At 41.0% G+C, this 14,583-nt stretch overlaps 1 protein-coding gene across 2 annotated transcripts in view; it reads right to left on the bottom strand.

Moving 5' to 3' along the window:
• Positions 1-604: 604 nt before the first annotated feature.
• Positions 605-14,583, bottom strand: part of mcrip2 (MAPK regulated corepressor interacting protein 2) — a 29,764-nt gene continuing 15,785 nt past the window's right edge. Inside the window, exons 4-5 of one of the 2 annotated variants that reach the window (XM_072559657.1) lie at positions 1,968-2,084; positions 605-901 (exon numbers count right to left, since the gene is read on the bottom strand). In XM_072559657.1, coding sequence (XP_072415758.1) covers positions 831-901; positions 1,968-2,084 — 188 coding nt within the window. In that variant the 3' untranslated portion in view covers positions 605-830. The remainder of the gene's footprint in view (positions 902-1,967; positions 2,085-14,583) is intronic. The other variant, XM_072559658.1, reaches the window with a different exon arrangement.

The raw sequence follows: 14,583 nt of genomic DNA on the forward strand, positions 1-14,583 counted from the left end.
ACTTGGCCATCTAACAATTCTCACTGCGTAAAGGTTTGTGGGTGGGTTGGTGGTGGTGGGGAGGGTGGGGGAGTGTAAACCAGAAAATAAAACAATTTATTTTAAAAAACGGCGATATGATATTGCATTAACAGAACTGGAATTTCCTGCTTACAAGCAGAGACGTCTGCTGATCCAGATGGCACATAAACAGGTCGCAAAGGATCCACAACCTGAGCTACAAATCTTCTCTAAAATCGCAGGTTGCAAAGTGATGAATTTCTGGCACAGAGGCCATGTTGAACTTTGGAGGTGTACTCATCTCCATGATGGAGAGGAGCCACATTTGTCCTTTGAACCGCTTTGAGGGGATGGGAGGATACATTTTCGTTTTTATTGGGGGTGAGGGGGGGGGGGTTCTCCAGAATCCAGTGGGCCCCAGCCACATTTTATTTTTGGTACTTTTCTCTCCATTCCAGTCAAATCACATGTTGGGTGCAGCTGTAACCTGAGTTTAGATATTCCAAGACGTCATCAGGTATGTGCTGGCACAGACAAAGCACAATATGACTCATTAACAAAAGATGAGAAATATTCTCTGAAATATTATGCAAGACATTTCTGGTGTTCTTGCTCATAGACTTGCTGCTTTATTGCTTAATGGTGAGTGAATTTCACCCAGTTGAAGCTGAGAGGCCAGAAGTCAACAGTCACTTGCTGAGAGTTCCAACTGATCCAGATTTTACAAAAAAATGTCTTCACTATCCGTGAATCACAGACAGGAAGAAGAGATCTGAAGAAGTCCAAGTGTTAACTGGCTGCTAACAGTCTTTCTTGTAAGAGGAGGCCATTTAGGAAGAGTTCTGGATATTAGCCAAGAACTGTTTTGCCCACCATTCTTCCAGATCGATTGGGACAAAGTCTGGGAAATAAAGTGGGCAACATGCTGAAACAATGCGGAGATCCCAGAAGATCATGTACACAAGTAACCCCTCATTTATATTTTGCACAACACTTCTTTGGCAACATCAACACTACAGCATGAGTTAGATATACAGCACCCTTATCATCAATAATCCAGCATCATAATCACTAATCTTGGGAACTCGGGAGTGTTATTCAGTCAGTTGTCCACAGAGGCCAGCAAAGCCACACTTGATTCAATGCACACTTGCCTGTGGCAAACATTCCCAGTGAGGGTCACTGTCGTGATCAGGATTACTTATCCTCGTCAACAGTTCCTCTCTCCCTCCCAAAGGCAAGTGAAGCCTCAAAATGTAATCCCAGCTCAGACCAGTTAATACAAATTGCAGATTTCAACCAGGCTATCTTGGTCTATGGCTCAGCTACAGGCTGGATAAACTTAGGTGAGCTAAGGGACCCCCTCAAAAGGGGTTTTATGTCTGGAGATTTGATCATATTGCCTCATCTTTTTATTTAACCCACCTCCAATAGTTCAGTAAACAGATGTTTAAAAGAATTAAAATAAAACAAATCCATTGTAGCGCTTGTGCCAAGCATGGCTCAAGGATTGGCACTCTCATCTGAGTTTGAAGAATGTGTGGTCAAGTCCTGAAATTTGAACCCACATTTCAGGTTGACACACACAATGCAGTACTAAAGGAATATTGCATGGTCTTTTAGTGACTAGGGAATGAATCTTCAATGCATCTACAAGTTTCCCCTCCTAAATCACCCACCATGCTGCCCTGGAACTATATAGTGTTTTTTCACTATCGCTGAGTCAAAACCTTGGATATCCTGCCTTAACAGCGTTGGGGATGTACTTAGAAAACATGGTTCATCGCCCCCTTCTCAGCAGCTATTCGGGCTGGATGGGTGATTAACACTGACCTTGTTGGTGATGGCAACAATGCCCAAATTAATACTTTTAAAGGTCCTGGATATTCCAGGTCAGTCCTGGAGGGCTGGCAAATCCCAGACAACATCCATTCCTCTGTAAGGTCTATATAAATATTCAAAATTACCCCGGCACCTACTCTTCAAGTTTTGGCTTGGTGTTTTCTCCACGTAGTGCACTGGCCCGTGCGCACACTGCCCATTCTCCTGGCTGGCTCCGAGCTCCTCTTCTACCTGCTGCCATGCTGGGAGACAGAAAAGAAATACATTCAGTTACACACATAATATTACTGGAAGCAGAAGTGTGATATCTATATACCCAGGACACGTGACATAGCTGTGATCTACAGAACCAAGTAAGGAAAAAAATCCACTTAGTTAATGCTCTTCACCACCTCAAATCTCAAAGCATTTTTTGATTAATTAATGAGCTCTGATGTGTAGTTACTATCAAAGCAACTAATTTGTTACTGACTGAACCAAGGCAGACACCAAATTAAAGGAAAGAGAAAGTGAGAGAGAGAGAGAGAGAGAGAGAGAGAGAGAGAGAGAGAGAGAGAGAGAGAGAGAGAGAGAATGAAAAGCGCATTCTCCTCAAATTATGAAAGCTCCCAAAAATACATACATGATTAGCATTGGAGAATAAAAAAGCAAAGGGGCCAATTCAGCTCATTTAAAATGTTTTTGAATGATGTTTTTCACCCACAAGATCAGCAGGTCATTGTGAACATTGGAACTAACAAAATAGGAAGGGAAAAGGATGAGACTCTCAGGAGGATTTAAACTACTAAGGTTCGGGGGAGGGGGGGGTCAGGGATACAGTTGAGAACAGAAGCGAGTCAAACAGTCAGGGCAGGCAGGGACAAGGTACGACTAATACATTAAACTGCATTTAGTTCAATGCAAGGGGCCTAAAAGGGAAGGCAGATGAACTCAGGGCATGGTTAGGAACATGGGACTGGGATATCATAGCAATTACAGAAACATGGCTCAGGAATGGACAGGATTCATAGCTTAATGTTCCAGGATGCAGATGCTACAGGAAGGATAGAAACAGGGGCAAGAGAGGAGGGGGAGTGGCATCTTTGATAAGGGATAAGATTATGAGGGAGGATATCCTGGGAATATATATTCAGGGAAGTTATTTGGGTGGAACTGAGAAATGAGAAAGGGATGATCACATTATTAAGATTGTATTATAGATGCACCCATGCACCCCCCCAGTAGTCAGCAGGAAATTAAGAAACAAATATTTAAGAAGATCTCAGTTACCTATAAGAATACTAGCATGGTTATGGTAGGGGATTTTAACTTTCCAAACAGAGACTGGTAATGCCGTAGTGTTAAGGATTTAGATGGAGAGAAATTTGATAAGTGTGCACAAGAAAATGTTCTAATTCAGTGTGTGGATGTAACTACTAGAGAAGGTGCAAAACCTGACCTACTTTTGGGAAACGAGGCAGGCCAAGTAAATGATGTGTCAGTAGGGGAAGCACTTTGGGGCCAGCGACCATAATTCTATTAGTTTTAAAATAGTGATGGAAAAGGATAAACCAGTCTAAAAGTTAAAGTTCCAAATTAGAGATTGGTCAATTTTGATGATATTAGGCAAGAACCTTCAGAAGTTGATTGGGGGAGGATGTTCACTGGTAAAGGGATGGCTAGAAAATGTGAAGTTTTCAAAAATGAGATAACGAGAGTCCAGAAACAATACATTCCTGTTAGGGTGAAAGACAAGGCTGGTAGATGTTGGGAATTCTAGATGACTAGAGAAATTGTGGTTTTGATCAAGAAAAAGAAGGAAGCATTTTGTCAGGTATAGACAGCAGAGATCGAGTGAATCCTTAGTAGAGTATAACGACAGTAGGAGTATACTTAAGAGGGAAATCAGGAGGGCAAAAAGGGGACATGAGATAACTTTGGCAAATAGGGTTAACGAGAATCCAAAGGGATTTCATTAAAAAAATTAAGGACAAAAGGGTCACGAGGGAGAGATTGGGCCCCTCAAGGATCAGCAAGGCAGCCTATGCGTGGAGCCGCAGGAGATGAGGGAGATACGAAACGAGTATTTTGCATCAGTGTTTACCGTGGACAAGGACATGGAAGATATAGAACATGGGGAAATAGATGGTGACATCTTGAAAACGGCCTTATTACAGAGGTGGTGGTGGTGCTGGATGTCTTAAAACGTATAAAAATGGATAAATCCCAAGGACCTGAACTGGTGTACACTAGAACTCCGTGGAAAGCTAGAAAAGTGATTGTTGGGCCCCTTGCTGAGATATTTGTATCATCAATAGTCACTGTGAGGTGTTGGAAGACTGAAGGCTGGCTAATGTGGTGCCACTGTTTAAGAAAGGTGGTAAGGAAAAACCAAAGAAGTAACAGACCAGTGAGCTTGACATTGGAGGTGGCAAGGTTGTTGGAGGGAATCCTGAAGGACAGGATATACATGTATTTGGAAACACAAGGACTGATTAGGGGTAGTCAACACGGCTTTATGCATGGGAAATCATGTCTCACTAACTAGAGTTTTTTTGAAAAAGTAACAAAGAGGATTGATGAGTGCAGGGCAGTGGACGTGATCTATATGGACTTCAGTAAGACATTTGACAAGTTTCCTCATGGTAGATTGATTAACAAGGTTAGATCACATGGAACTACTTATTTGGATACAGAACTGGCTCAAAGGTAGAAGACAGAGGGTGATGGTGGAGGGTTGCCTTTCAGACTGGAGGCCTGTGACCAGCGGGGTGCCACAAGGATCGGTGCTGGGTCCGCTGCTTTTCGTCATTTATATAAGTTATTTCAATGTGAACATATAGTAAGTTTACAAATGACACTAAAATTGGAGTTGTAGTGGACAACGAAGGAGGTTACCTCAGAGTACAACAGGATCTTGATCAGATAAACAAATGGGCTGAGGAGTGGCAGATGGAGTTTAATTTAGATAAATGGGAGGTACTGCATTTTGGAAAGGGAAATCAGGGCAGGACTTATACACCTAATAGTAAGGTCCTGGGGAGTGTTGCTGAACAAAGAGACTTTGGACTCCAAGTAGATAGGATAGCATATGCGGCATTTGGTATGCTTTCCTTTATTGGTGAGAGCATCAAGTATAGGAGTTGGGAGGTCATGTTTCAGTTGTACAGGACAATGGTTAAGCCACTTTCGGAATATTGTGTACGGTTCTGGTCTCCCTCCTATAAGATGTTGTGAAACTTGAAAGGGTTCAGAAAAGATTTACGAGGATGCTGCCTGGCTAGAGGGTTTATAGGGAAAGGCTGAATAGGCTGGGATGGTTTTCCCTGGACCATCAGTTGCTAAGGGGTGACCTTATGGAGGTTTATAGAATCATGAGGAGCATGGATAGAGTAAATAGACAAGGTCTTTTCCCTGCGGTGATGGCATCCAGAACTAGAAGGCATAGATTTAGGGTGATAGGGGAAAAATTTTAAAAGGGACAGAAGGGGCAACTTTATCACACACAGGATGGTGCGTGTACGGAAAGAGCTGTCAGAGGAAATGGAGCAGACTGGTATAATAGCAATATTTAAAAGGCACCTGGATGGGTATATGAATAGGAAGGGTTTAGAGGGACTTCAGCCAAGTGCGAGAAATGGGACTACATTAGGATATCTGATTGGCATGGACGAGTTGGTCCAAAGGGACTGTGTCTGTGTTGTACATGCAGTATAAGACTCTATGCAGTCCAAAAAAAAAAGAGTTATCCTGCCTGAAGTGCTGTTGGTTGGATTACAGAGAGAGAGAGAGAGAGAGAGAGAGAGAGAGAGACACACAGTGACAGAGACAGAGACAGAAAGACTCAGAGAGATAGTTTCAGAGACAGACTGACAGAGAATAACTGCAGGACACAGTTGAGCATTCTCTTCAAATCAGAGCGGCTCCCAAAAATGTGAATAACCACTTAATTACAATTGGAGAATAACACAGCAAAAGAGCTCATTTAGCCCATCATGCCAGCTTTCTGGCAGGTCTAATTAGTCCCACTCTCCTGATGGACTTTATTTCTCACTTATGCATTTGAGTCTCTAACCTTTTAATGATTAATGGAACTTTCCAATGTTGTGAAAGACCTTTCAAGGACAGTCAGCTTCTGGAACCTCTGAGGGTCAGATTTCCAAAAAGATTGTTCAGTATATCTTACGAAGGATATATTGGCCTTGGAGGAAGTGCAGTTGAGGTGTAAGAGACTGATAATGTGGACTCCAATAATTATGACAAGAGTATATACAATATGGGGCTTGTACTGTTTGGAATTTAGATAGTTAGAGGTGTTTTGGTTTTAATTACAAGATATTAAATGGATCGGTTAGGTCTGCTGGTTGGGGAATCTAGAACCAAAGCACTCAGTTTAGGATTGCGTTCAGAGGGGTGAATGGATTGCTTTCCTTGTCCTTCTCCTCTACTGGTCACAACAAAAGTCTGAATTTTAAAATGGTGTTGATATTGCCTCTAATATAGCTCATATTAGAAACAAGTCAGTCAGGTTCCTTAAGAAATACAGAACTAGTTTACTGCACAAAAAGCATACTCGAGCATGTTTTTTTAAAAAAATCAGAAGTCACACAACACCAGGTTATAGTCCAAGTTTATTTGAAATCACAAGCTTTCGCAGCACTGCTCGTTCTCAGACACCTTCACCTGATGAAGCAGCAGCACTCCAAAAGCTTGTGATTTCAAATAAACCTGTAGGACTATTACCTGGTGATGTGTGACTTCTGATTTTGTCCACCCCAGTCCAACACTCGCACCTCCACATCATAGTTTATAAGCCTTTCTTAATAAACTAAGCAAAGAAATACAACTGCCCTTATTAAAAAAAAAGACACACAAGCTCTAAGTATAGAATCATAGAATTTCAAAGGAGACTGTTCAGCCATAATGTTTGTATCAGATAGGAAAAAAATCAGCTCAGAGTTTTATCTTAAAAATACTTTAGACAAATAACAGTTAAATTCACAGATTAATATTTGAACAGTCTGTAGCCTTCGCTCACAAGCTATTAACACTGGAATTTCTTCACAGATCGGGTATTGCTAGCTGAATCCTTTTTATCTGGAGATAGTGGTGGTTAGACTCATGAACCTCCTTTGAGAACTCCTGGATTGCAGCAATGAAAACATCTCATGTAGGAACCCTCCACTTGTCGTGGTAAAGTCTTCCAGTGTTTCCAATTCACAAACTTTAATGAGTGGGGTTTCAGAAATACAGTGCATACAAAGGCTTCTACACCTGAGGCAAGTTCTCTCTCTCCGAGACACCAAACTGGGTTAAGTGACCTCTCAAAGTAATAGAGACTCAGCAACTTCGTCAAGCAGTGTGTGTTCTTTGCTACTGCAACATTTTCTTTTACTGCAGCCAGTCTCCTTTGCTTTACATAGTGTTCTTTCCAAAAGCTCCAGAGACATAGATATAGGTGCAATATTTATTCTAACTTAATATTTCAGATAACACATCTTAATAGCGATTATCTAAAAATTATAACCAGATAGTTCCACTCACAAAGGGTAACAGAAGTTTGGAATTTACTTCTGGAAACTGAAATTGATGCTTGATCAATAGTAAATTTTAATTCTGAGATTGATTGATGTTTGCAATTCACAGATATTAAGCGATATGAGATAAAGACAGACATACAATGTTAGGGCACATCTCAGCCATGATCTCAGACAGTAGAGAGGCTCAAGGAACTAAATAGCTTCTGTTGTGGTTCTGTTCGCCGAGCTAGGAATTTGTGTTGCAGACATTTCGTCCCCTGTCTAGGTGACATCCTCAGTGCTTGGGAGCCTCCTGTGAAGCGCTTCTGTGATCTTTCCTCCGGCATTTATAGTGATTTGTACCTGCTGCTTCCGGTCGTCAGTTCCAGCTGTCCGCTGCAGTGGTCGGTATATTGGGTCCAGGTCGATGTGCTTATTGATTGAATCTGTGGCTGAGTGCCATGCCTCTAGGAATTCCCTAGCTGTTCTCTGTTTGGCTTGTCCTATAACAGTAGTGTTGTCCCAGTCAAACTCATGTTGCTTGTCATCTGAGTGTGTGGCTACTAAGGATAGCTGGTCATGTCGTTTCGTGGCTAGTTGGTGTTCATGGATGCGGATCGTTAGCTGTCTTCCTGTTTGTCCAATGTAGTGTTTTGTGCAGTCCTTACATGGGATTTTGTACACTACATTGGTTTTGCTCATGCTGGGTATCGGGTCCTTCGTTCTGGTGAGTTGTTGTCTGAGAGTGGCTGTTGGTTTGTGTGCTGTTATGAGTCCTAGTGGTCACAGTAGTCTGGCTGTCAGTTCAGAAATGTTTTTGATGTATGGTAGTGTGGCTAGTCCTTTGGGTTGCGGCATGTCCTCATTCCGTTGTCTTTCCCTTAGGCATCTGTTGATGAAATTGCAGTGGTATCAGTTTTTGGTGAATACATTGTATAGGTGTTCTTCTTCCTCTTTTTGCAGTTCTGGTGTACTGCAGTGTGTTGTGGCCCTTTTGAACAGTTTCTTGATGCAACTTCTTTTGTGTGTTGGGGTGGTTGCTTTCGTAGTTTAGGACTTGGTCTGTGTGTGGGGCTTTCCTGTATACCTTTGTGGTGAATTCTCCATACGATCACGTCTATGAATGGGAGTTGGTTGTCCTTTTCTTCCTCTCTAGTGAATCAGATTCCTGTGAGTGTGGCATTGATGATCCGGTGTGTGTTCTCTATTTCTGTGTTTTTAATGATTACAAAGGTATCATCTACATATCTGACCCAGAGTTTGAATTGAATTTGCGGTAAGACTGTTTGTTCTAACCCATTCATTACCGCTTCTGCTAGGAGTCCAGAGATGGGTGAGCCCAGAGATGGGTGAGCCCATGGGTGTGTTGTTGATTTGTTCATATATTTGGTTGTTGAATGTGAAGTGTGTTGTGAGGCACAGGTCCAGTGGTTTGAGTAAGCAGTCTTTGTTGATAAGTTCACTATAAATGCTGGAGGAAAGATCACAGAAGCGCTTCACAGGAGGCTCCCAAGCACTGAGGATGTCACCTAGACAGGGGACGAAATGTTTGCAACACAAATTCCCAGCTTGGCGAACAGAACCATAACAACAATCTTCTCCCAAACTTTAAATAGGCTTCTCCTGTTCCTATATCACGGTCACTTCTGCATTTGCTGTTCCAACTGCAATAACCAAATATCTCTGAAATATCTGGTTCCTCCCCATTACAGATATTCAGGACAAATAGCCCATAAAGACTCTGTAACAAAGAGCTTTCTAAGTCAGTAAATTTTCATATCTATTTTCCGGCATAAAACAACGAGCACTTTGAACAGAAAATGACTTTCCTCCACCAGTAAAGTTTAGAATTATCAGCGGTTTACCCAGTGATCTAATAAACCTCCAAATAAAATTTATTGCCCAAGGTTTAATAATTACCTGTTGTCTGCTTCATTAATAATACAGTTGCTCTAGTTTAATTACTTGACTTTATATTTTTAAATCAGATGTTTCCTCAAATCCAGCTTCACTGATCACTCTACAAATGGATGTCATGTCCCATGCAAACATCTAGTTAGGACTCAAACAAGGAAACTTTGTCACTACACCCTGGAATGTACTCAATCCCACAGCTCATCCACATCAGGTGGAAAATTATCCATTCTATCAGACTTTGGCTTGGGCTATAAGCCAACAAAAAAAATTATGTAACATTGTTCAATCAACACAACAGGATGGTTTCTTACAGTGTGTCTCAATGTTCGAGTCAATTTCTTGAGCACAGACTCAAGTGCTCAGCATCGTAAACATTTTTTGTAAGTGACAAAACTCTGTCAAGGTGACTATCTCTGCTCAATATCATCACTGGCTTCAGAATGACCAAGGTAAAAACAATAACTGCAGATGCTGGAAACCAAATTCTGGATTAGTGGTGCTGGAAGAGCACAGCAGTTCAGGCAGCATCCAACGAGCAGCGAAATTGACATTTCGGGCAAGGGCTCTTGCCCGAAACATCGATTTCGCTGCTCGTTGGATGCTGCCTGAACTGCTGTGCTCTTCCAGCACCACTAATCCAGAATTCAGAATGACCAAGGTAAGCTGAGGCACAGCTCCTAGCATTTCAATCCTTTAAGGGTAAAACAAAAATCGGAGATTTGGTGGTGATTAAAACAAATGTTCAGAGTTACGTAACAGCATTTCTGAAAAGGAAAAAAAAAATGAATGAAACAAAATCCAAAAGGTCTTGTGGTGTAGTGGTGGTGTATATACCTATGAACCAAGAAACCTGGGTTCAAGTCCCGTCTGCTCCAGAGGAGTGTCGTAACATCTTTGACCAGGTTGATGAAAAATATTTATAAAACAAAGTCCATTAACAAGAACATTACATTCTAAATTAAATAAATAGCCATTCTTTCAACAGTGCTTCATAAGAGGTGGCTTTCATATGATAGATTGCTATCCAATTGCATTGACATTATTTCAGGATAGATGCTTGGTTAAAGAGTTACGGCAACAACCAAAAACAGCCCCTCAGTCCTGGTATTTCTTTCCCATATTTCTCTCCCACTCCTTTAAGAAGAGGTACCTATTTTACTAATAGGTTGGTTTTCCTAATATTTCCTGATGTGGCTCTTGGAATCATACACAGCTCAGAAGGAGCCCATTTGACTCATCAAGCCTATCTGGTTTTCCTTAAACTAATTCAGTCAGTCAGTCGCATTGCCCTACCCTAACCACCACAAACCTTCCAGTTTATTTCATTCAAATTCTCATCCAATTTCCTTTTGAAGTCATGATCACTTCTGCTTCCACCAGCCTCATCAGTAGCAAGTTTCAGATCACTACCACATGTTGCATAAAAACATTCATCCTCAAACTTAAACCTTTGTCCCCTAGTGCTTGTACTATCAACTAATTTTTTTTCCTCGCCTACATTATCCTGACCTGGAAAGACCTTGTGCAATTCTCATCAAATCCTCCCTCAAACTTCTTTGCTCCAAGGAGAACAATCCCAACTTCTCCAACCTAACCTTGTAGCAAAAATCCTCCATCCCTAGAACCATTCTTGTACACATCCTCTGTGCCCTCTCAAGGACCCACACATCCTTTCCTAATGTATAGTGATCGGGATTTATTGCAATGCTTTAGTTGTGGCATAAACAGCGCAATGTCCCTGCTTTTACATTCCACACCTGCATTCAAGAAGCCTAAGTTCCCATATACACTGCTCACTAATCTTAATACATCCAAACCAACTTCAAAATCCAATGCACATGAACCACCACAGTCCCTATGAACCAGTACACTAATTAAAACTATGCAGAGATTTCCCAGAATAGAAGATTTTATATTGTCACTCCTTATTCCTTCTGCCAAAATGCATCACCTCACATGACTCTATTAAATTCCATTTGCCACCTGTCTGCCCAATCTGCTAAACTATGTCCTGCTGTGGGTGATTCATATTGCCCTCTGTGTTCCACGCCTCCAAGTTTGGGATCATGGCAAACTTTGAATATTTTCTCTGTAATCCAAAAAAAAGCCAGTGATCCTAACACTGACCATTGAGTACTGTCATACCATTTCCAATCTGAAGATTAACTACTTGCTGTTTTTTATACTTAACCCAGTTTGTTTGGTACAAGAGGACACAGACTGTCCTGGTTCTATTTCAGTCCACAATCAAAACTACAGAAAAATAAAATGATATGGTCTTTATACTTCTCAACTCTCAAGAAAATGGATTCTGTATATGTCTCCCCAAAGACATCATTTCTATCATTACAGAATCTTCTCTCATCATTATTGTTACCCCAACTCTTTTTTTTCTTTCAAGTGGCTAATCTTATATAATTTTATAACAGTCCTATGAATTGGCAAGATGTTTTACTATATTAAAAGGCACTATAGAAATAGAAGTCATTATTATTGAAAGCTACAGGTCTGTATTTGGCCTTGGTGCGAATATCAGACTTTCATGTTATGCTCTTCTCCATAACCTAAACCATGTGTGTGCATTGTAGCCAGAAGAGAATGTTTCCTCTTTAGCATCAATGTCCAAACAGCCAGTAACCTTCAGATGTACTTGGCAACACTGACTGCAGAAACAGTGTCAAACATTTTCTTTGATGAGGCAGGAACAAGAGTCAAGTGCTGTTGTAGCTCAGGGACTACCCTTTCACTGAACGAACTTTGAGTACTCATACTTTCTTTTCATTTAAATTTATGGAACTGATTATCATGCAAAACCTTGTAAATTATTTATACAACAATAACCTAGTTAAGAGTAGTCAGTGCAGAAATCAGATGGGGGAAGATCCTGCCTTACCATACTCTTTGCTTCTTTGAGGAGGTTAAACATTGATAAATCCATCTCAATTTCCAAAGTGCCTCTCAAGGTTTACTTGAAAGACAATTCATTAAACCCAAAGTTGAGAAGGATTCAGACTGAATAATGAGAAGGTATAACAAATTGGTTGAATAGTAAGAAACAGCAAGTACTCACTTCAAAGAGGTTTCACTTCAGTGGGGAAAAGAACTCAATATGGTACTTTAGGGCTCATGTCGGGACCAATCTTGATTCTAGTTTACACAAATGATTCAGACAGTCAATTGTGCTACTGCTTCCAAACTACTTTTAAGCAAGTGGTATTTAATGCAGAAAAGTGTGAAGTTTAGTGTGTAGGAATTAAAATATACAAGATGTAAATCATAATTGTCAGAGTCAAAAAGTGTGGCTGGTAAAGCACAGCAAGTCAGGCACCATCAGAGGAGCTGGAGAGTCGACATTTCGGGCATAAGCTCTTCATCAGGAATGTTGGGGGGGGGGGGGGGGGGGGCGGTGAGTTGCCAGGAAGGCGATAGATGGATGCAGGTAGTGGGTGATGGTGATAGGTTGGAGCAGAGGGTACAGCAGATAGGTGGGAAGGAAGATGGCCAGGTAGTACAGTTCAAGAGGGCAGTGCTAAGTTGGAGGGTTGGATCTGGAATAAGATGGAGGAAGGGGAGATGAGGAAACTAGTGAAATCAACGTTGATGCTGTGCCGTTGAAGGGTCCCAAGGCAGAAGATGAGGTGTTCTTTTTCCAGGATTCGGGTGGCTTAGATATGGCGGTGGAGGAGGTCCAGGACTTGCATGACCTTGGCGGAGTGGGAGTGGGAGCCAATGGTAATTGGCCAACTTGTTTTCATCTTGTAAAATGAGGGAGATTTGGAATGTCAGGGAAGATCAAAAAGATAAGACAGCTGGCATAACTTTCACAATGAATCAACTCAAGTTGATAAGCCACAGTCAAAGTGGTTAATAATTAAAGCTTCCTAACAACCATAAATAAAACAATCCTGAAAGTCAGAAAGGACAAACACATTCAAACAAGATACACCCTCCAATACACAATCAACTTAAACACATTTAACCTGAGTGCGGGTTTCTGCAGTTTAAATAATGATTACTAGTGTGTGACAGGAAAGGACAGAATGGACACATCTAAGAGTACCTTGGCATATAAGGCCAGAGATGTAAAAATAGTTTCAAAAGTTTCAGACCTTATATCCAAATACAGACTAAATGCGTAACTTCGGAAGTGGAGTAACCCATTCAGCTTATCAGACTGGTCTGTCATTTAATACATTATGGCTGATTGAACACTTCAATGCATTTCACCCATGTTCTCATAACCCTTTACACCTTGAGAATCATAAATCTATCAAATTCTGTTCTATTCTAAGACTGAAATTCCAAAGTCCCCTGGAGTAGAGTTTTCCAAAGATTCACAATCCTGTCGATAAAAAAAATTCTCACCTTGGTCCTAAATGGCATTCTCTTATTTTTAAAATCATGTCCCCTGGTACTGAACTTCCCAGCCAGGATAAACATCTTACGTGCATTCACCCTGTCTATCCCTTTTAAATATTTTATAGTTTTCAATGAGATCACCTCCCACACTTCAAACTCTAAAGAAGATCGGCCCAGTTTGCACAATCTCACTTCATAGAAAATCGATCTGTTGTCTGGTGAACCTCTGTTGCACTCCCTCTCTGGCAATGATAATCTTCATGAGGTAAGGTGATCCAAACCACACATAATACTCTAGTTGCAGTCTAACTAAGCTCCCATATAACTGAATTAAGATTTCCTGAAGAAGGGCTTATGCCCGAAACGTCGATTCTCCAGTTCCTTGGATGCTGCCTGACCTGCTGCGCTTTTCCAGCAACACATTTTCAGTTAAGATTTCAATACTTGTGTATTCAAATTCTCTTGTAATAAAAACCAATGTCCCAGTGACGTATTGACAAGGACACTAGGTCCCTTTGTACATCTACACTTTCCAATATCTTACCATTTAAAAAATACTTTGCATGCCTGTTCCTCCTATTTTGTGGATAACCTCATATTTTTTGCACGTTCTATTACATCTGTCATGTTCTTGCCTACTCACTAAGCTTATTCAAATTCACTTGAAGCGACTTTACATCTTTATTACAAAATACATTCCTGTCTAGATTTCTATCATCCTCAAATATTACACTTGGTCCACATTGATATATATTCTGAACAGCTGGGGCCTAAGTACATAATGGTCACAGCCTGCCAAGAGGAGAATGACTGGTTTATTCCCACTCTGTTTTCAGCCTATTAGCCAATCCTTACTCCATGCCAGTACATTACTGTCTATCCCAAGTGGTTTAATTTTGCAAACCAATCTCCTATGGGGGACCATATTAAAAGCCTTCTGAAAATCCAAGTATACTACCCCTGTCAC

This window comes from Chiloscyllium punctatum, chromosome 40, assembly GCF_047496795.1.
Source record: "Chiloscyllium punctatum isolate Juve2018m chromosome 40, sChiPun1.3, whole genome shotgun sequence".
In the NCBI taxonomy this organism is placed as follows: domain Eukaryota; kingdom Metazoa; phylum Chordata; class Chondrichthyes; order Orectolobiformes; family Hemiscylliidae; genus Chiloscyllium; species Chiloscyllium punctatum.